At 45.9% G+C, this 20,017-nt stretch overlaps 1 protein-coding gene across 4 annotated transcripts in view; it reads right to left on the bottom strand.

The window, feature by feature from the left end:
• The window catches only part of FARP2 (FERM, ARH/RhoGEF and pleckstrin domain protein 2), a 77,295-nt gene that overhangs the window by 2,186 nt on the left and 55,092 nt on the right, over window positions 1–20,017 (bottom strand). For 2 of the 4 annotated variants that reach the window (XM_031505660.2, XM_031505662.2), the window contains exons 14-26: window positions 19,411–19,583; window positions 14,724–14,813; window positions 13,288–13,421; window positions 12,330–12,411; window positions 10,241–10,478; window positions 9,328–9,458; window positions 8,470–8,538; window positions 8,005–8,094; window positions 7,265–7,347; window positions 5,058–5,176; window positions 4,118–4,281; window positions 1,488–1,595; window positions 581–732 (exon numbers count right to left, since the gene is read on the bottom strand). In XM_031505660.2, coding sequence (XP_031361520.2) covers window positions 581–732; window positions 1,488–1,595; window positions 4,118–4,281; window positions 5,058–5,176; window positions 7,265–7,347; window positions 8,005–8,094; window positions 8,470–8,538; window positions 9,328–9,458; window positions 10,241–10,478; window positions 12,330–12,411; window positions 13,288–13,421; window positions 14,724–14,813; window positions 19,411–19,583 — 1,633 coding nt within the window. Of the gene's footprint in view, window positions 1–580; window positions 733–1,487; window positions 1,596–2,184; window positions 2,325–4,117; window positions 4,282–5,057; window positions 5,177–7,264; window positions 7,348–8,004; window positions 8,095–8,469; window positions 8,539–9,327; window positions 9,459–10,240; window positions 10,479–12,329; window positions 12,412–13,287; window positions 13,422–14,723; window positions 14,814–19,410; window positions 19,584–20,017 lie in introns of those variants that run through there. The other 2 variants (XM_077785588.1, XM_077785589.1) reach the window with 2 other exon arrangements.

Genomic DNA, 20,017 nt, shown 5'->3' with positions numbered 1-20,017 from the left:
TGCAACCCTGCATGGCAGGACCCAGTGCAAGGGTTCTCAACACAGCAGCAAAGTTTTGTACGTGGTGCATCTCTGTAGAAGCCCCTAAGAGCAATTAATTGTAATTATAGAGGATAACAAGAAAATGTAATTACAGGGAAACCAGACAAGTGAAAGGAAGCCCTGCACTTGTTGCTCTCAGCCTCGTGTTGTAACTTCTGCTCCCAGAGATGGAAGATAAAAACCGAAATTCTCTTTACAGAACCTGGAAATCTGACTCCCCAAGAGCTGGAGGAGCTGAGCACCCCACAGCCCTTCCCCTCCCACATTCCTCCCTGGCTCCAAGGAAGGCCCAGACTCCTGGCACAAAGCACAGCTCACAGCTCCAGGTGTATCCCCAGCTCTCCCACACACAGAGGAGGGTTCTGTCAGAGGAGGGATCTCCAAATATCATAAATATCATTGGTGGGGAGAAGAAGGGAATGTTATTCCTGAGAATGTACTGGAAGATCACTCAGACTAGGAGGAAAGAGGGGATGGAAGGACCAACCACTGAGTTAAGAGCAGGTTATAAACCAAGACAGAGAAAACAGAAAATTACCTCTCAAAGGTGTATTTGCTCTCAGCCCTGAAGAAATACACGTGGGACTTGAACTGCAGCTTGAAGACATAATCCTTCTGAATCCCATCCGCCTCCACAGGGCAGCTGACTGTGTAGCCAAGCAGGGGGAGGCTGGCCAGGGGATAATCATCCTGCAAGAGCCCAAGAGCCCAGCCCTGAGTGCCAGGCACCCCTGCCATGCAGCCCGTGTACCACAGGGGAGGGCTGTGCACTCTTGTTCAGGAGACAACAGGAGAACTCTTCTGCAAGGCCACCAACAGCTTATAATTAAACCTTCCCCCATCTTCTGTCAATTTTTATAGTAATTTGCTTCTGCTCCTCTGCCCCTCCTGGGCTCCCTCCTCCTTCTCTGCACTCTTTCTATGGAACTTGAAGCACAGATCTGACAAAAAAGGTGAAGTAACTCTCACAAAAGACATGTGACCTCAAGGCAAGAAGCCAGAATAACCCAATTACTGGGTTAATGCAGTTTATTTGGTTAATAAGATGAAAAGATTGCACTGCACCACGGTTCATTATCAAGCATGTGCTGGATGCACCATGGGCAGAAAAATCCCTGGGGCCTGTCAGGCTGAGCTGAAGCCCAGCACAGAGAAGTGGGCAAAGAAGGCCCAAAGGCTGCTGTGTCCCTCACAGCCCTCAGCACTGCATGAGGAGACATTTCCCCCTCACCCACAGAAGGTCACCACCATCAGAACTGGAAATTCTGATTAAGTTCCACAAGAAGTGCCCATAGCCTTTCAGAGACCAGCTTCAGTATGAGCTACCTCCTCTTCCCCTTGTTACCCTCCTTCCAACAGTGCTGATTTGCCCCTGGAGCTGAAAGCCAAGGATCCCCAGGTCCCCCAACACCCTGACCATCACCCCCTCACCTACAACTGCCCACCTGGTGTGTCTTGTAGAAGAACAAGCAGAAGTTGGTGAAGACAACCCACAGTTTCTGCCAGCCATTGCTGTTCTTGAACTTCCTCAGCAAATACCCAGAGAGCTGGTTCTGGCACAGAAGGAAAAGAGGACTGCCATGAAACCACAGGTTGCCATCCTGCTGCAGCCCAACGCTGCTCCTGCGCTTCTCCCTGGTGTCAAAGTCCTCCCAGGAATGGTGACAGCCACCAGGGTCCCTTCCCCTTCAGCCACCCTTTCTGACATGCAGGAAACCCACATGGAACACACTGCGTGAGAAGGGAAATAAAGCAGGAGAGGAAACAGAAGACTGCAGAGCTGGGAGATAAACAACACATGGCAGCTACACGAAGCAAAGCTGGCGTGGAAGGGGCTGCAGGGAGGGGAACACCACTGCCTTGGAGTCAGCCAGCAGGATAGGGAAACCTCTGGCATGGAATGACAGCACAGGAATTTTGTAATTTGAGAAAAAAAACATGTGGATATGGCACATTGTGGCAGATTTACAGAGAGAACCATTTTTGAGGCATAAACAGTAGGAAATCCTGTCTTAACAAGGCAATGGTACATGTCTGCCTCTGAGGATGAGGATCCTCATGTGAGCAGTTAGGAAGCAGGACATTTTCCTGGGCAGCCCATGGCTCCTCCCCACCAGCATAAAATGTGAGAGGCATCTTTACCTGGATCATGCACAAGTAATCAGACAGGGATAGGCTCTGGTTCCGGTACCAACAAACATGGGTGATTGTGTTGGGCCGTTGGGCCTGGCCCAGCAAATAGCGAGGAGGAAGCTCTGGAGAAACAGCAAGAGAGCAGAAAACTGAGCAGAGAAAGGGGGAGAGAAAGAGAAAAACAGAATGTTAGGGTGAAAGGAGTGATGCAAGAAAGGTGGCTGTCAAAGGAAAATGGATTGTGAAAAAAATGACAGTGTTAGAACATGGAATAGGTCAGAGCGAGTGCAAGAAGTCACACATTCAATCCCAGAAGCTGTAGCAGGGTGAGCTTGTTGTCCATGCACAGAACTGTGAACTGGTGTCTTTCCCAGGGTGTCAGCAGTGAAGGGCCTGTCCCCTCCAACAGAAACCACAACAGAAGCCAGCTCAAGTGCCCAGTGTCTGTACCTGAAGCCCAGGTCACATCTATAGCACTTCCCTTACCAAGCTGATCCACACTGTCTCTCAGAAAAACACAGGAGCTCCAGTGCCCAAACTTTTAAGTCCACTTAAACAAGAGCAGAGCAGGACAGGCAGGCACAGACACAGCCTCCTGCCCCATTGCTTTTGTCAGGTTAGTGACCTCTTTTTTCTGTCCATGTTATTTAGGGTCCTTCCCACTTCTGGAAGCCTTCCAAGCATGCAGCCTCCAGTTAGGTGTCCTACCCTGCCAAACTGCTACCTAAAGTAAAACCATAGCACTGGTACAAGCAGTGTAAGGAGTGCTGAGTTGATCAGTCTCAAAATCTGCAGGATTCAGTGCCCAAATGTGCCACCAGTGCTGCCTTGAACTGTGAGTATCAGCAAGACTGCAAGTACCAGTGGCTCACAGAATCCCAAAAAGGTTTGGGTTGGAAGGAACCTTGGGGCTCATCTGGTTCCAACCCACTAGACCAGGTTGCTCAGACTCCCATCCAGCCTGGCCTTGAACACCTCTGTGGGCACATAAAAAACATCTCTGCTCAGCATAAAATGATGCTGCCATGAAAAGGCTGCTCAGTCCTGCCAGCAAGAGAAGGGCAGAGAATTCCAACTGAACCCTCTCTTCTTCATTCTGGGTGCAGTACAGCAGCTAACCAGAACTCAGTACAGCACAGTCAGTCTCTAAAGGAAAATATCATGGATAGGGAACCATTATAATCATAGAACCATTAAGGTTGAAAAAGACCTCCAAGATCATCAAGTCCAACCTTTGACCAAATCCCACTGAACAATTTGGCAAAATGCCACATCCACACATTCTCTGAAAATTTCTGGGGATAGATAGTGACCCCACCACTGCCCTGGGTAGCCTGTTCCAATGTTTAACCACTCTTTTTGTGAAAAAATTCTTTCTGATTCCAACCTGAACCTCCACTGTGCAGCTTGAGGCCATTCCCTGTTGTTCTACCCCTTGTTCCCTGGGAGCAGAGCCCAACCTCCACCTGGCTGTCCTCTCCTGTCAGGAGTTGTGCAGAGCCAGAAGGTTCTCCTGAGCCTGCTTTTCTCCAGGCTGAGCCCCTGCAGCCTCCTGGTGCTCCAGACCCTCCTCCAGCTCCACTGTCATTCTCTGGACACGCTCCTCAATGCCCTTCTTGTCACGAGGGGCCCAAAACTGACCCCAGGATTTGAGGTGCACCAGCAGTGCCCAGCACAGGGGATGCTCAGTCCTCCAGCAAGCCGGGTGAAACCCAAAGGAGCAATTCAGTCCCACATATCCCGGGTGTCCTTTAACCCTTCCCTGCTTTGGCCCCGCTGCACGGAGAGCGCGAGTGCGGACACACAGGCAGCACAGAGGGGACAGCATGCAGAGGGGTGGGTGGCCCACGCTCTCCCTGGCTCTCCCTGGACACAGGAGCTCTGCCAAGGCCCGGTGGGAGACGGGGCCGGGGCAGGAGGGCCAGCGCCGCGCCCTCGGTACCTCGACGGCCGCGCTGTGGTCGGCCATGGAGACGCTGGTGTTGCGGTACCAGCACACGTGCATGGTGGTGTTGGCACGGTGGTGGCTCTGCCTGTCCAAGGAGCTACGGGAGGAGTGAATGTCATCTTCGGACTCCTGTTCTACAGAGACCTCATCAGAGGATCCTGGGGGAGGAGAATTGGGTAGTGGTTTAAGAAAACCGTGCAATACAAAAAGCAAGAGAAGCTGGGATTCCTGAGAAAGGCGGTTTTCTCTTGCCATGGTCCAGGTTTAAGTATGTCAAGCTGAGCTGGTTACACAGCTCCTATGAATGCTTTAAGCACATCAATCTGGGTTTCATAACTCAGTTCTGCCTGGGGCAGCTGACTCACAGGATCAAAGGATGGTCTGGGTTGGAAGGGACCTTAAAGCTCATCATTCCAACCCCCTGCCACTGGCAGGGACACCTTCCACTAGAATAAAATCACAGAGCGGTTTGAGTCAGTGCTTTGTCCAACAAGCAAAAACCACCACATTTCATCTTGAGTCAAGGAACAGAACAGAGGTCTCCAAGAAAAAATACTCCACATTTCAGCACAGCCATAACACCACCAGACAAGTACAGGAATACTGGACTGTAAAAGCTGACCTCCAGAGACACTAATTTTGGACAAAAATACCTCACCATTTAGTTACATTGAGAAAAATCTATGTAAAGGGTGACTAAGGACCTTATAAAATTAACAACTCTGCAATGGGAGCATCTCTGCTGCATTTAGAGGTATTTTGAACATCAGTCTAGGAAGACAAGAATATATTTTTTTATAAAAACCAAAGTCCAACTAATTCTCCATTATCATACAAATTATAAAAATATGTCATTTATGTCATCAAACTCACAAAAGGAAAGCAGAAAGGACAGGACAACTGCTGCTTTTCAAAGAAGCAGGAAACTACTTACTGTTGGAGCGGTTGCACACGGAGTTTTCCAGAAGCATCTCGGATTTCTCTGTAGATTTCTTGGCCATTTCAATTGCCACATTCAGGTCTTCCATCCACTTGCCCATCTCCAGGCGGGTACTGCAAGGGAAGCAGTGGGAATGGGGATCTGCCAGCCCAGATCTGCCACCCTGTGCCTGTGTGCTGAAGGCACAGGTCACTGCCCAAAACGTGGGACAGAGTCCTTCCATTAGATAAATGAAACCAAAATTAGAATTCCTCTAAAGCAGGAGTTTCCATAGAGGAAACTGAACTTATAGAGCCACCACCTCTATAGTCAAGTCTTGAAACAAGACTAAACTAACAATTAAACACTTGGACTTTACAGCAAATAAATTGAACAGACAGCTGGCAGGGGTCAGGAGAGGAATTCTGGAGATGGGGGATATGAGCCATGATTTTTTGGAAGGATAAATGGCAGGCTGAAGCACAGCCCATCTTTTAAATGGCATCTGGGATCTACCTGGCATCTCAAGCAAGTAAAACCCAGAGCACAGGAAGAGGAAACTTCCTTCCCCATCCCAGGATCCACTACAAGGTGAGACCTTCACAGCCCTTCAAGGTGTATCTGTATCCACAGGAATGCAACAGTGGAAGGCTTGGCCTTAGACACAGCCACATTTCTTTGTTCTGGTAACCACCTCTTTTTTTTTGGAAAGTTTTTAATTTAGACTGAAAATTCCACACGTGGTCTAAGCCTAGCAGCAATTTTTATTTTTGACAGGTAAACCTTGGGCTATTTTAAAGTCATGACAAGGTAAAAATTCCATTTATTTTTCTAAATTTAGGAATCTTTCAAGCACCTTATGACTCACAGCTGCTGAGTAATTGTTGCTCTTAAAAAAATTGCATTCTCAGGTGTTAGATTGGAATTTTTAAAAATACATCTGCATACCAAACTTATCGGCTCCTGTGCCACTACACACCTGATTTATAAATATACTAGTGGCTATTTTTCAAGAACAAGTCATCAAGCAGTAAAAACCCTAAGATTTATGGTTGAGATTTAGTGTTCCCACCCTGCATCGTTGGCATTCCTGATTCCAGCTGGGTTTTCACAGCAGACTTGCAGAAAGACAAGAACTCCTAAAGCTGATCCTGATACCAAGTGTAGGAGCCATCCTAATTACAAAAAGTCACCAAACTCATTGCATAGGGATAATTTAGGCTGAAAAAGGATTGTTTTTTATTTCCAAGTCAGCCTTTAATTTTTTTCCAGCTTCCTCCATGACATTCTGCAGGAACTCTCCTCTCCTCACAGCAATTTGTATGTTCTGAATTTTAATTCTTTTGAGTCTCTAAAATATTTGTATGTTTAGATTTTGTCTCCTGAAGTGGTTTGAAGGATGACACTGGCAAATCCCAAATAAGCAAACACAATGGCAAACTTATTGCTGCTGTTTGTGTTTTGGGTCAGACAGAAACACAGAATCACAGGATGGTTTGGGTGGGAAGGAACCTTAAAGCCCATCTCATCCCACTCCATGAGGGCAGGGACACCTTCCACTACACCAGGGTGCTCCAAGCCCTGTCCAACCTGGCCTTGGACATTTCCAGGGATGGGGCAGCCACAGCTTCTCTGGATAACTGTGCCAGGCCTCACCACCTTCACTGGGAACAATTCCTTCCCAATATCCCATCTAACCCTGCCCCCTGGCAGTGGGGAGCCATTCCCCCTTGTCCTGTCCCTACAGGCCCCTGTCCAAAGTCTTTTTCCATCTTCCTTGTCAGCCCCTTCAGGCACTGCAAGGCCACAATTTGGTCATCCCAGAGCTTCTCTTCTCCAGGTGAACCATCCCAGCTCTCCCAGCCTTTCCCCCAGCAGAGCTGCTCCATCCCTCTGCTCACCCTGGTGCCTCCTCTGGGCTCTCTCCAGCAGCTCCAGCTCCTCCCTGTGCTGGGACAGGGCTGGGGCAGCTCTGCAGGTGGGCTCTCACCTGAGCAGGGCAGAGGGGCAGAATCCCAACCCCTTCCCTGCTGCCCACGCTGAGATCAGCCCGAGATAAACTACTGCTTCCCAAAATCCAACACTGCAAAGTGAGCTGTGAAGAGTCCTGGGCTTATTTTGAAGTTCAGAGGATGCATGAAACACCCCTCTGGCCCTGCAGCACTTGAGCAGTAACTTTCTGGAGAAGGAATCCATCAAAGCCACAGGAAAACTAGGATTACCTGGCTGCCACCACTATGGTTTTCTGTGCAGAATAGATTGTGAAGCAGTGTGGGACAGACCACTCATTCTCACTCTCCTCCACCTGCAGGAAAAGAAATTATTTTTCTCATCAGTGCTCAGTCACCAATAAACACTAGAACTGTGCTGGCTGGGACTGGAGTCAAAGAGGATTCCAACCTGCAGGAAGTGCAAAACAGCAATTCTTTGATGAATACCACCTACTTTCAAGTCTATTTTGGCTCTATATGAAAATCTATGGTGTGTTTCTACTGCAGGGGCACAACACCACTTCCAGCAGGACAAGGAAAGGAAGGGGTTGGAGCAGATTTGCCTCATTACTCACCGGGGGGTCCAGCACTATCAGCTGCAAACCAAAGACAGAAAGAACAATCCTGTTAGAAAAGGTGTGGGGAGGCAGGAGGATTGATTACATGCCAGGTGTGTGCAGGGGAACAAAACAACAGGATAAATAAATCCTTATTTCCAGATCAGCCTCTCGCAGCAGTGTGAAAACGAATGGGCAACAGGCTGTGCTCCAGCTGCTTTGTTAATGTGGAAGGAACAGACTCATCATCTGCAGATGAAGAAAGCTCTCTTTGACACACACCAAGTCCAATTGCTGCTGAGACTTGCCTTGGAGCAGTTTGTGGCTTTGGTCCTTGTGCCCTGAAGGAATTCTTCAGCCTGCCTTAGGCAAAGCCATTTCCTTAACCTTGTAGTGCAACATGGAACCACTTACCAACATGCCATGCAGAGAGAGGTGTCCGTGGATTTTGAACTGATTTGTCCCTGTGACCCCTTTGCTTGTGTACAGTAACATATCTGAGAACTGGAAAGGCAGGAAGAGAACAATCAGTGTTCTGAAAGCAGCAGGCAGGGCCAAGGATTTTTTGACATCTCCTTAAAAATTTGTTGTTTAAAGGCCATTGTAGATGCATGAAAAATACTATTTCTCAGTTTGGCCAACTACCTTTTCAACCTCTCTTTTGTTTACTTACAAAAGAGGAAATTAATTTTTAAATTCTGTTAAAACTCTGTGCCATTAAAGAATCCATTTGACCACAACCACGCCCTCTAAAAACATTGCTTAGAGTGAGTTTTCAGTCTCAGGTGCTGATTTTAAGCACAAGCACATGAAAACACACCTCCCCAACAACTTTATCTTGAAGACTTTGGGTTTATAAAAATCAGGAGCAACACCCACCAGAAAGAACATCCGCTGCTGTAAGCCCTTCTTAGTGAGCTTGTACAAGCAACCTTCCCGGATAAACTCCTGCAGTGGAAAAGAAAAAGTTAAACAACGTTTGATCTTTCCTGACTTGAGGGATTTTATTTTGATCTCAGAGTACACAGATGTTGATTGGTGCTCAGCAATGACCACAAACAGATTTCTTAAGAGGCCCGACAACACTTTTCTTCCTTTTTTGTGACATGAATCAGCTCCTTGCTACAGCCAGCATTTAAATCAGTGAAGAAAAAGAAGGGAAAGGAGCAGAATTCCTGTTGGACTCCAGCAGTTCACCTATCACACTTTCATCCCACTGCAGTGACTGCCAAAGCATCCCCAAAGCACATTGTGATGCTCCTGTATTTATGCCCAGTACATCTATCAAAAACAAAGAAACAAAAAACCAGGCAGGACCTGCACAAGCTCCTGTAATACAGAGGCACCCACACCAGTTCAGCCCAGTGCTGTGGCTCTCATCATCCCTGTGCTCCCTGTGCTTGCACCAGGCAGACACAAGCAGAGCTGGGAGTGCATTTCCAGTAGGACACAGCAGTTCCCACTCATGCACAGAGCACCACAGCCCAGTACAGCCAGGATCTGTACTGGAAAACAAAACTGCAGCCAGAGTTTAAGCAGAAGCTTTTCTATCTATTCCTCAGAGTATCACCAAGGTGAGGACCCCATCATCCATGGTAACCACGAAGAGACAGTTACATGAAGCCTTCACAGTTGTCACATAGACCAGAGGGGCAGTGATGGCAAATCCACACTTCAAAGGCACTTCCTTGGAAATAAAACCAACAAAGGCTCTAAAAACTAAGCAGAGGCACTTACCCTGCCAGGTGCTGTGAGATTGTCTATCCCAATCAGGTCATGCTGCAGCTCTGTAAGCTTCTGGAAGTTCTCCAGGCGGATGAGGCTGTGCTGCAGCTGTGAGGTCATTTCTGTGACTTCCTTCAGGGCACCTGTGTGGAGAACAGCACCAGTGGGACCAGAGCAGAGCAACCCAGGCCACCCATTCCACCCCTGAAAAACTGAATCTGAAATTCACAGCAAATTTTAGAACAGAATGGTTCATATGGAAGGAACCTACAATGATCACCCAGTCCAAATGACAATTTAAGTGTATTTTAGAAAAGGGTAAAAAGAGCACAGCATTTCCTATGCTTCTGCAGATCATTGTGTATCTGAGATTTTGCTTAAACAGAAAGTATTTTCCATGCAGCTGAAAGTAAATGAAAAAAAATCAAACCAAACTACTTCTGCCAAAGATTACTTTGTCAGTAATGGAATTTAATACACAAGGCTCTGATGCTGCAAAACAAACATTTTTTTGTCATATTTTTACTTCTAAATGACAAAAAGTTTGTAAAAAAAAACTCCTCTTTTTATTCCCTGCTAGAAAAGAAGAAAAGGACTAATGTTCCAGCTTTGGTTGAAGCATTGAGAAAACCACTTCCTGGAATGCCAGGATAAAGAAGCACTTACATCGAAATCGTGGATTTTATTGAAAATAAGTGAACCCAAATGTTCAAGGCCAGGTTGAACGGTGTTCTGAGGATCCTGGTCTAGTAAAATGATCCCTGTCCATAGTAGAAGGGGAATGAGATAAGTTTTAAGGTCCCTTTGAACCCAAATCATTCTGAGATTCTATGAGTGTGTAATTCTTGTCTTCCCAGGGCACAGGCAGAGTTTGGGATGTCCATGGGGAGGGTGCTGCCAGCAGGACCCACTGGTGCTCACTCACTGCGGCAGTCGGCGAAGTCCCGGTGCTCTGCTGTGTAGTGCTTGCACAGCCTCCCCAGGATCAGCTTGTAGTGCATCAGCCTCTGGATGGGTTTGAGCAGAAAGGTGTTGAGGGGCAGGTAGCAAACCTTCTGCAGCTCAAACTCCTTATAAACCATCTCCAGCTTCTTGAGGCGTTTGGTTGCTTTCTCCAGTTCCGTCAGGACCTCGTCGTGTTTCTGCAGGTAACTGGTGAACTCCTATGGAATTGGACAAAAAGTTACTTGGATCAAAGGAGAACAGTCTTTCATCATTTTCATCATTAAAGGACGTGGCAGGAAGCTCCTAGTCAAGGCCAAAATAGGTGTTTGTATAGCATTGTGCCTGTGCCTGCTGGGAATATCAAATGCTGCTGGTGGAAATAGCAGTCCCACACTCCTGCACTCCCAGTCAAGCCACTGGTTTTAATTAAATAATTACTCCACTGCTGCAGCTCCACTGCTAATGCAACTGTCCCACATAGGCACTCTGCTCCAAATAAAGTTGACTTCATTGCAGAAAAAAAATATTCTGCCCTTAAAAAATATGTATATTTTTAAATTAAATAACCTTGTGAATCAAGGTCTCAATAGGGGCGCTGAATAAATAACTTTTTTTTGTTTTCTGCTGAATAATCAACAAACACCTATTCTCAGTGTAGGTGCTTTTCTCTAAATATAGGTGCTTAAATAAGCAATAGTGATACAAAACCTTCCTGTAATTATTTTACCATGTTTTCATTTCAAATTCTTTCTCAACAATAACTGTTTGCAAGTTACTTCAAGATCAACTGAAAAAGAAAAGGTTTAGATGGGATATTGGAAAGAAATTCTTCCCTATGAGGGTGGTGTTAGATACTAGAATCTGATAGTTCATGGCTTAAACATTGTTAGGAACCTTTTGCCTGTTATGGCCAAAATGTATAAAGAAGCTACAGCCACAGAAGCCCAGCCCTCCCTGAAGATGCCTGACTGGAACTTTGGACTGTGAGTAAAGATGCCTTGATAAGATAAAGGGAACACTATTATTCAATAATCATGGGTCTAGGGAGAAGTAAACAAGGCAGAGGGAAAAGAATGCATACCCAAGGAAGCCAAACCCAGTAGAAAATCATTCCTGGCTGGGTTTGGGTGGGGGAGGCCATAGCCCAAGAGGCCAGGTCTGCACAGAACCCCCAAACAAAGGGGAGAGGAGGAGAGTTTTGGGTGAGTGGTGAAACCTCCTGTCAGAGGCAGTGAACACCCTTACACCAACTGGATTAGTTGTAAAACCCCCCCAACCCCAGGAAGGCCACATCCATGGGACATGAATGTGGGAAGCAGCTGGGGTGGGGTCATAATCCATCCCTCCAAAGTGCTCCCCAGACTTATTCCTGTGCCCTTGCACCACAGGACTGCATGGGATGCAAAGTGATTCAGTCTGCTGCAACAGACTGTGTAAGAGTTATCCCCCCTCCAGGGGAGGTACCTGGGCATTCCACCTGGCCTGAGCATATATTTATCCCTTGGATTCAATGTTTTGTGGGGGACCCTCACCATCAAGAAGACCAGCTGGACAGGATCATCAAGACACTGGTGGGATGTACTGAACAGTGATATTTTCTTTAATCTGTCTCTGTCCCTCTCTTTCTGTTCCCCTGTCTCTTTTCTTTCTCTTTCTTCTCTCTCTCTCTCTCTGATATTTACTATTAAATAAAGCCCATACTATTGACTTTGGCATATGGCCTCATTTGCATTTCAATTTTTTTTTCCATTTCTATTAATTTTAAGAACCAGACCGTAACAGGTGGAGAGGCCCTGGCACAGGTTGCCCAGAGAAGTTGGGACTACCCTGCATCCCTGGAAGTGTCCAAGGCCAGGCTGGGCAGGGCTTGGAGCACCTTGGTGTAGGGAGTGGAAGGTGTCCCTGCCCATGGCAGGGGCTGGGATGAGATGGGCTTTAAGGCCACTTCTAACCCAAACCCTCCTGGGATTCTGTGATTAAGGGAAATAATAACCCTGAGCTCTGCTCCTCAACAAAACAAAACAAAACAGAACACCTCAACAATCCCACATCTTGAGTCCTGTGTGTACCTTCAGAGTGCGCATGTTCCTGAGCAGGACATCTCCGATGCGCTGGAAATCCCCTTTCACGTGAGCATTGCTTCTGCCCTCCCTGGAACACACAGAGGGAGGAGAGAAGGGCACATACATGGGGCATCAAGACATTTCTGTTTGCTCCCTCCATCTTCCCTTGTAATTCCTGAAAATCTTTAGGCATTTGACAACACTATTTCACTGTTCAGATTGAAAACTTGGTACATTAAATGCACAAAACAGCTAACACAAAGACATGCTCAACAAACTGAGAAAGGACTAGAAATGAACTTGTGTGAAAGTCTATTTGAGAGCTTTATGTTTCAAACCTCCAAATAAATGTCATAACACGACCCCACCTGATTTTGTGAATTTATTTTTGTTCATACTTTGTTTATGTCAATCACCTCCTTTTGAAAAGGTGAGTATATACAGTATATATGTTATATACTGTAATATACAACATGTCAGGTCAGGAGAAAATAATACAAAGTTTAAAAACTAAAAACATCATCTGTGAAATAAACTGCATTGCAAAAACCAAACTCCCACCTTAATCACAAAAATGTTTCCTAGATTTTCACCTGGAGATTCATTAACTGGAAGGTGTGGAAAAAACCACACGCATCATCTTTTTGATCTTGTGTTCCTTCTTTTTTCTAAGGCTTGAGAGACACTATCAGATTATATCAACAACTGATGATCTTAAACGTGTTTTCCAAGCGAAATGATCCTGTGATTACAAAACCTTCAGTCTGGTGCACAAGTCATACAACTACAGGATATTGTATACAAGGCAAAGCTTAGAAAATGGCCTTTGTGCAACATAGTTTGTACTTTTTTTATAGCTTTAATTTCATAAAAGACTTCTCCTTGCTCCTATTGATGCAGAAATGCCAATTGTAGTCTGGTTTTGACGTGAGGATGTATAGAAAGGTCCCCCCTGCTCACTTACCAGAGTGAGAGCCTTTGTTCAATCTCCTTCAGAAAGGCTCGGTGGAACTCGTAGATGGGGTCAATGTTGGAGAAGAGCAGCGTCATCAGGCCCTCTGGCATGGCGTTCTCCTTGATCACAGCACTGCGGAACCACTGCCAGAGACCCAGACATTCTCATCAGTGCCTCTGCTTCAGAAAGTCATTGTTAGCATGAAAATTCCTGCTCCTGCAGTGATGGGGGAGGAGAGAGTATGCACAGGGAAAAAGCAGGAAGGAAGATGTAATATTTAGGGAAGACGTAATTTGTGAAAAATGAAAAGATGGGATTTTTTTTTTCCTTGCCAAATAAGAGGAAGATGAGGCCCATGGCTGGCTCTGGGCACAAGCTTGTTTCTGAATGCAATGATGGGATGGTTGGGGACAGCTGAGTGACAGTCAGTTACCCAGTGGCTGCCCCAGCTGCTGCCACTTCCACGCAGATAAAACTGCTCTCATAGGCCTGGAGCCCTGTGCAAGTCACCCAGCTGGAGGCATCTCGTTGAGGTCACACTCCACACTTTAGCGCTTCTGGGTCCCCGCTTCTGGCAGGGACGGGGATATTACAAAAATCCTCTGAGATTTTTCTGAGCTGTTCCCCCTTCTTTTAGGAGAAGTGCTGGGAAGCCTGTAGGAGGAATTGGAGTGAGATGGTGCTCAATGAGCTTGCAGAGAACACCTCCACTGAGGCCACGCAGCATTGAGGGACTCAAGCTCTTCTTTAATGAAATTAAAACAACAGCTTATAGAAAGGCACAGTCACAGTGCTCAAACATGGAGCTCATGAACAAAAAAGCTCTTTTAGAAGCACATGAACTAGAAATTGGGACTCACTTGTCTATTCTGAGTGAAAGGAGGAGGAAGAAGCAGAAGCAACAAAACAAGAAGAAACTCTTCAAACCCCCATGGGTTCGATGCCCTTTGCAGCTGTCATCTGCTCACAGATCCAAAGGCACAAGGCTAAAAGTTTTCCAAGGCTAAAAGCTTCCCAAGGAAAACCATGGAGAAGACAGCCAGCTTATAAGCAGAGCTGGCAGATATCACTGAAACTGAATGTTGTGCAGTTGTAACACAAAATCAGAGTTAGCCTGAAAACATATTACTAAAAATCATGTAATATTAACAAATCAGTCACTCTTCAAGGTTAGGGATTCCTGCAAAATGTTTTTAGGCTTTCCTTGTTCAGTTTTCAGACCAAAAGTTTGCCTAGGTCATCAGGATGACACAGGATGTAGCTGCTGGAGCAAGTCCAGAGGAGGTGTCTGCTCTCCCACAGAAGGAGGTATGGAACAAGGAAGGGGACCGCTACTTGGTGCATGGATTAATGCTACATCACAAGAAGAAATTCCAAGATTTTCCAACCTAACAATCACAAATCATCATAAAAAGGGAAAAAAAAATAAAGTCAAACCCACTTACCACTGTAATAACCTCCAGGTCCTTTAAATAGGTGCGTTCTGTGGCAAGGATCTCCTTTGCTATGAAGTAAGCCTTGTCGCTGGGGCAGCGCTGGAAGGACACACAGCCAGCAGTCAGTACTGAAACACAAACCTCTATTTCCCACTGGGCATCAGCTCAAACCTCACACCCACTTCCCCTTGCTGTGTGCAAGTGGAGCAGCTCATTACTAACAGGACATCTCTTCCTTCAGTGTCACACTCCCAAATACTGACTTGACTTTAAAATATTCTTTATATTGTTAGAGTATTAAAAAATAATGTCAATTATCGCAGAATCACAGATGGTTTAGGTTAGAAGGAACTTTAAAGTTTATATAATTCCAACCCCCTGCCATGGGCAGGGACAACTTCCACTACACCAGGGTGCTCCAAGCCCTGTCCAACCTGGCCTTGGACACTTCCATTACATGAACTTCCATCTCAAATCAAGGGACCACTTTACAAAAATATGGAAGTACTTAATCCAAGATACCAAGATTTTAAACACTTCTCTAACCACCAAACAGAGCCCAACAGATTTGCAAACAGTCCTTTTCCAAAACTTTCTTTCCACTTACAGCTTTTACTCAAGCTACTCATTTGAATACCATATTAATTAGCTAAGAAAAAAAGGAAATCAAACTACAGCAGTTGTTGGCACAATTGCTCTGGGCTGCTCTTTAAATAGAAGATAGAATGGATATGGAAAAACAAAGGAATGAAATTGTGGCAAGAGATGTTGTGCATTTACAACAAAAAATCAGAGTTATTCTGAAAACATATGTTACTAGAAATCATGTAGTGTTAAGGAAATAGTCACTCTTCAAGGTAAGGGACTGCTTTGTCTCCTTAGCTCACAATGCTGTGCTGTAGTTCTCTGCCAAATGCCACTGAGTTATGCCAAAATTTGGTCTCCTCCATCTCTGCCCTCCTGAGGGAAACACTGCTTTGAAAATTCTTTCTTCTGTTTCCTTGTTTTTCTGAGTTAATTAAAAATTCTCTTTATAGAGTCACTTTGAGATGCCTCCAGTGCTGTCAGCACAGCTACTGAGTGTTTCCCAATCCTCCAGCTCAATGTTACCCATGGAGGAGATATTCTCCTGGTTGTTCAATAACCTCTCTATTGAGTCCAGAGAATCCAAAGAGGTGCGTACCCTCAAATAATTAATTTGAGACACTGTCTAGTCTCTTTTCAGGTTATTTTATGCTAGTTATTATAGTTCCACATGTCAGCCCACTCTCTGGAGGAAGCAGAGGACAACATACTCCTGCTCACTCCATAGCCATCCCCTAAGCTTCAATCTACCTGTCTCAGGTACATGCTGTCAGGCAAAGTCCTACCTGATCTTGGCTTTTTTCCTTGGACTATTTACCTGACTGCAGCCTCATATACTGTGGAATCTCAGTGGGCATCCTTCATAAGCAGCCTCTTCCCAAAGGAAATATCATCATTTTTCTGGCCTCCCTGGAGCCACTTCCCAGAAGTTCCTTACATGGCAGGAGAGTTTCTGCTGTCAGAGATGTTTTTGCACAGCCCTGGGTACTATGGCTGGACTATGCACAGGATCTTATTGCACTTCTTTGAAATCTTACACAGCATGCAGGTGTGTGAAAACATGGGAGCACGACTTCTACACAGGCAGGTAGTGATGGGAGAACTTTTTTAAAAACTAAAACCACCACATGGTCATAACCTGTCACTTCTCATAGCCTGCATGGATCATGTTTTTTCTCCACCTCTGAACACTTCTGCAGGTCCCTGCTTCATTCTCCAGCTGACTGTGCTAACCTGGGGCACAAGAGGGCTTTTATTTTTCCTGGCATCTTCTCTTCCTTTTTCCCTCCCCAGCACATCAGCCCTTTCTGTTTATTCTCAGAAGTTCCTGCTCTTTCTAAATTGCTCCCTGCTGGAATTTAGTGCCCTTAACTTGCTTTTTTTCAGTCTTGCATCAGTCCTAAGTACATCCCTTGTGCTGTGTGCTGGCAGCAGCTGCTGAGCAGACCCTGCACCAGAGGAGAGGAAAAGCTGTCAGAGTGCACAGGGGCCCTGCCAAACACCTTCACTACTGCTCAGGCTCTGCACGGAGAAAGAAAACCAGCTCATGTCTCAAAAGCCAAACACAAAAACTCTCTGAGGCAGCAGTCTCCTTCTAGAGTCCAAAGAAAATGTTTCTACAACCATAGCAGGCATCAATGCAAAGATCCCCACTTGGAAAAACTGGTGTTTCACCATATAATGCACAAACAATCCCACCTGGAAACCTTCAACACTCACCAGATGCAGCAACCCCAGCTTGTGGGGAGTGAAGAGTTTTACTCTGAACTTGTAATGGTCAAAAATGTTTGACTTCTCACTTCAAACACCAGGCTTCAGAAGTGTTAAAAATAACTCTGAGTGGGGGAACTCCCCCAAAAAGCCCAGCTTCAATGCCCTTTTTTAAGTGGGCTGCTACAACCAACATCCATTAGAAAAGAAACAGGGAGAAATCTACCAGTGAGATGAAAGAAAAGCACAGTGATTTAAAAACAAAAAAAAGCCTCATCTTTCTCAAGGTATCAGTACTGGACCAGCAGCACCATGGCAGCAAAAAGCAGATAGCACATTGTGAGGGCTGGAGAGTTTGCAGAACATGTCCTGATTAACCACGTGGAAGTACAGCAGTATCACCTTCAAATCAGAGCTCTAGTCAGAGAGATATTGTAAGATTACATTTTTCTTGTACAACAAAGCTGTAAAGCTCCTGTGAAATGTAACCAATTTCACACTGGTTTCCTCCTGTGTATGTTTCACTTAAAACAATGTCTCTGAATAGATATCAGATCCTTGGAATACTCAGGAGTTGACCAAGATTAAGAGCAATAAAATAAAAAGAAGTTCCCTTCTAAGGAGTCTCATAAATTAGTTTCAGCCTGAAGGAGAACACAAGCTGCCAAAACGCCAGGCCTTGCAGAATGTGGCAGAAAGGGATTGGGCTTCACGTTTCAGTCAGCTAACACAATCTCTGCTCATTATTTCCAAGCTATAAGGATAAATGAGAAGAGTTATTTTTAAAATAACTATGGAAACTAGAAGTAGAGTGATCAGCCAAAGCTATAAACTCCACCTCAAGAAGTCTAAACGAGACAGGGAAGCTGCCAGTCGGGTGGGTTGTCTGCAGCTCAGCTCCCACTTACAGGTTAAACCCTCCTCTCTCTGGCAAGCACTTACACCATGTCCACTCCATGGGTGTTTCTCAACAGCATCACAAAAGTGCCTGGAGGTGCCCAAGAATGTGGTGAAGACACCAAAGAGCAGGGGGCTGTGACCTTCTTGCCTGAGGATCCTGATCCTGACACAGGTAAGAAACCAGAACACTGGATGGGGCAAGCAGAAGAGCAGAAGCAAAAATCACACAAGGTGGTTTCTTCTTCTTTGTGGCTGTATGGAAATCCCAGTGTGGCCACTGGCTCCATAAGGAGCTGAGTTTGGACAGTGGAGCCTTCCTTGCACTGTAATGGAAGGTCCTGGGTCTTTCTCAAGCACCAGAGCCAACAAACTTCTCTGCAAACAAGGCAAGGAGAGCAGAGAGTCTTCCAGAAAAATGGTCGTGGAACTCTACTATTAGGTGGACTTCTTTATCCTACTGGAAGAAAAGCAGCAAATCCTGAGCTCTACATGGGGGTGAGGAAAACCCCACATCATGTGGGGGAGTCCCTGGTTAAAGCAACCAGTGCTCACTGGTAGGCAGAAAGAAAGCAGCACCCAGACATAAGCACATCTTGAAGACCCAAAGCTGTTCCTGCTTTGAGACTCACTGCACCTGCAAGACTTGGGGGTATTTCTGTCCCCCTCTTTCCAGAAAGTGAGACTCAAGCTTCTGCAAGGCCAGAGCACTGTCCACCTCTCTCCAGAGAGAAGGGTGAGCCATGGAGAGGACAACTTCAACAACACGGCCAGCTCTGCTGACCAAGCCCATGATGAAAGGGATGTGAGAGAATTCACACTGAGTTCAGGTCCTCCACAGCTCAAGGGGAACACCACAGGTCTAAAGGTCCTGTTATGATCAGAAAGGATGAGCTGGAGGAACAATGTATGGTGAGATGGACCAATGAGACCATGGCAAGACTGCATTGGAAGGAAGGAACCCAGGAAACAAACTCCTTATACATTAACAAATAAGGATCTCTGAGGATCATTGTGTCCAACTCCCCACTCCTTACAAATCCACCTGAAAATAAACCATATGACAAGGGGCATCATCCAGATATTCCTTGATCTTTGTTAAGCTTGGTGTCGTGATCACTTCCCTAGAGAACCTGGTCCAGGGATCAGCCTTGGGGTGAAGAACCTTTCCCTAATATCCAACCTGAGCTCGTTTCCTTGGGTACAAAAGGTGAATTCTGGGGTACAAAAGGTGGATTTTGAACACAGTGCCCTGACAAACTGCTCCTGCTAAAACAGAGGGAGATGGTCCCAGTGGCCATGCCAAGAAGACACAAGAAGATGCCACAAGGGCACCGGGGACTCCCAGTGCAACACATCCAACAAACCTTCAGCACCGGGGTTTTGCCACAGCCACCACAGGATAAAACACAATCAGCATTCAGCAGCCAGCAAGCACAGCTCCCACCTCACACCTGCAACACCCCCCACATGGCACCATCACTCCCCAGCTCTGTGCTCTTACCTTCCTCTTCATTTCGTCATCCTCTTCTATCCTGGCCCCGCCAGCATCGCTGAGGACAGGGCTCAGCAGAGGGGACGAGCCCTGAGCCACTGCATTCACCTGAAAGGCTGGGCTCAAGCCTAGGGGACTCTTCAGCACAAGGGAGGAGAGCTGGGCATGGTCCACAGGGAGGCCTGGGTGGGAAGACAACAAGAAAATGGAGTGGAAAAGGAGAGAAAATTATTTCAAAGATAGTGCAAATTAGGTGATTACCCACTGTTACAGCAAACCAGCATATTATAATCTCATATTATTTTTAAAATGGTAAAAGAAAAAGAGCAAAAAGGCATACAAATGCAAAGACTTCAGTGTGTATCTCAAAGTAAAGGGAGTGTTCCCTGCATCCCAGAGGTTATAGGGCAGTGCAGCAGGTACAGACACAGTGACAACCACAGTAAAGGGAAGGATAAATTATTAAATTATATTAAACTTATTGTCACAGAAAAAGTGCTGCTGAGTAGCAGCACAGTTGACAACACAGGGTTATACTGAAGGGACTCTAATACAGCTTTTAATTTTTGCTTTTCAATATAAGAGTTACTTTTCAACACAGGGAAAAGCTAGGACA

This window comes from Lonchura striata, chromosome 10 (genome assembly GCF_046129695.1).
Source record: "Lonchura striata isolate bLonStr1 chromosome 10, bLonStr1.mat, whole genome shotgun sequence".
Lineage (NCBI taxonomy): Eukaryota > Metazoa > Chordata > Aves > Passeriformes > Estrildidae > Lonchura > Lonchura striata.
Note: the sequence above shows the minus strand (reverse complement) of the source record. Positions and strands in the feature narration are given on the sequence as shown.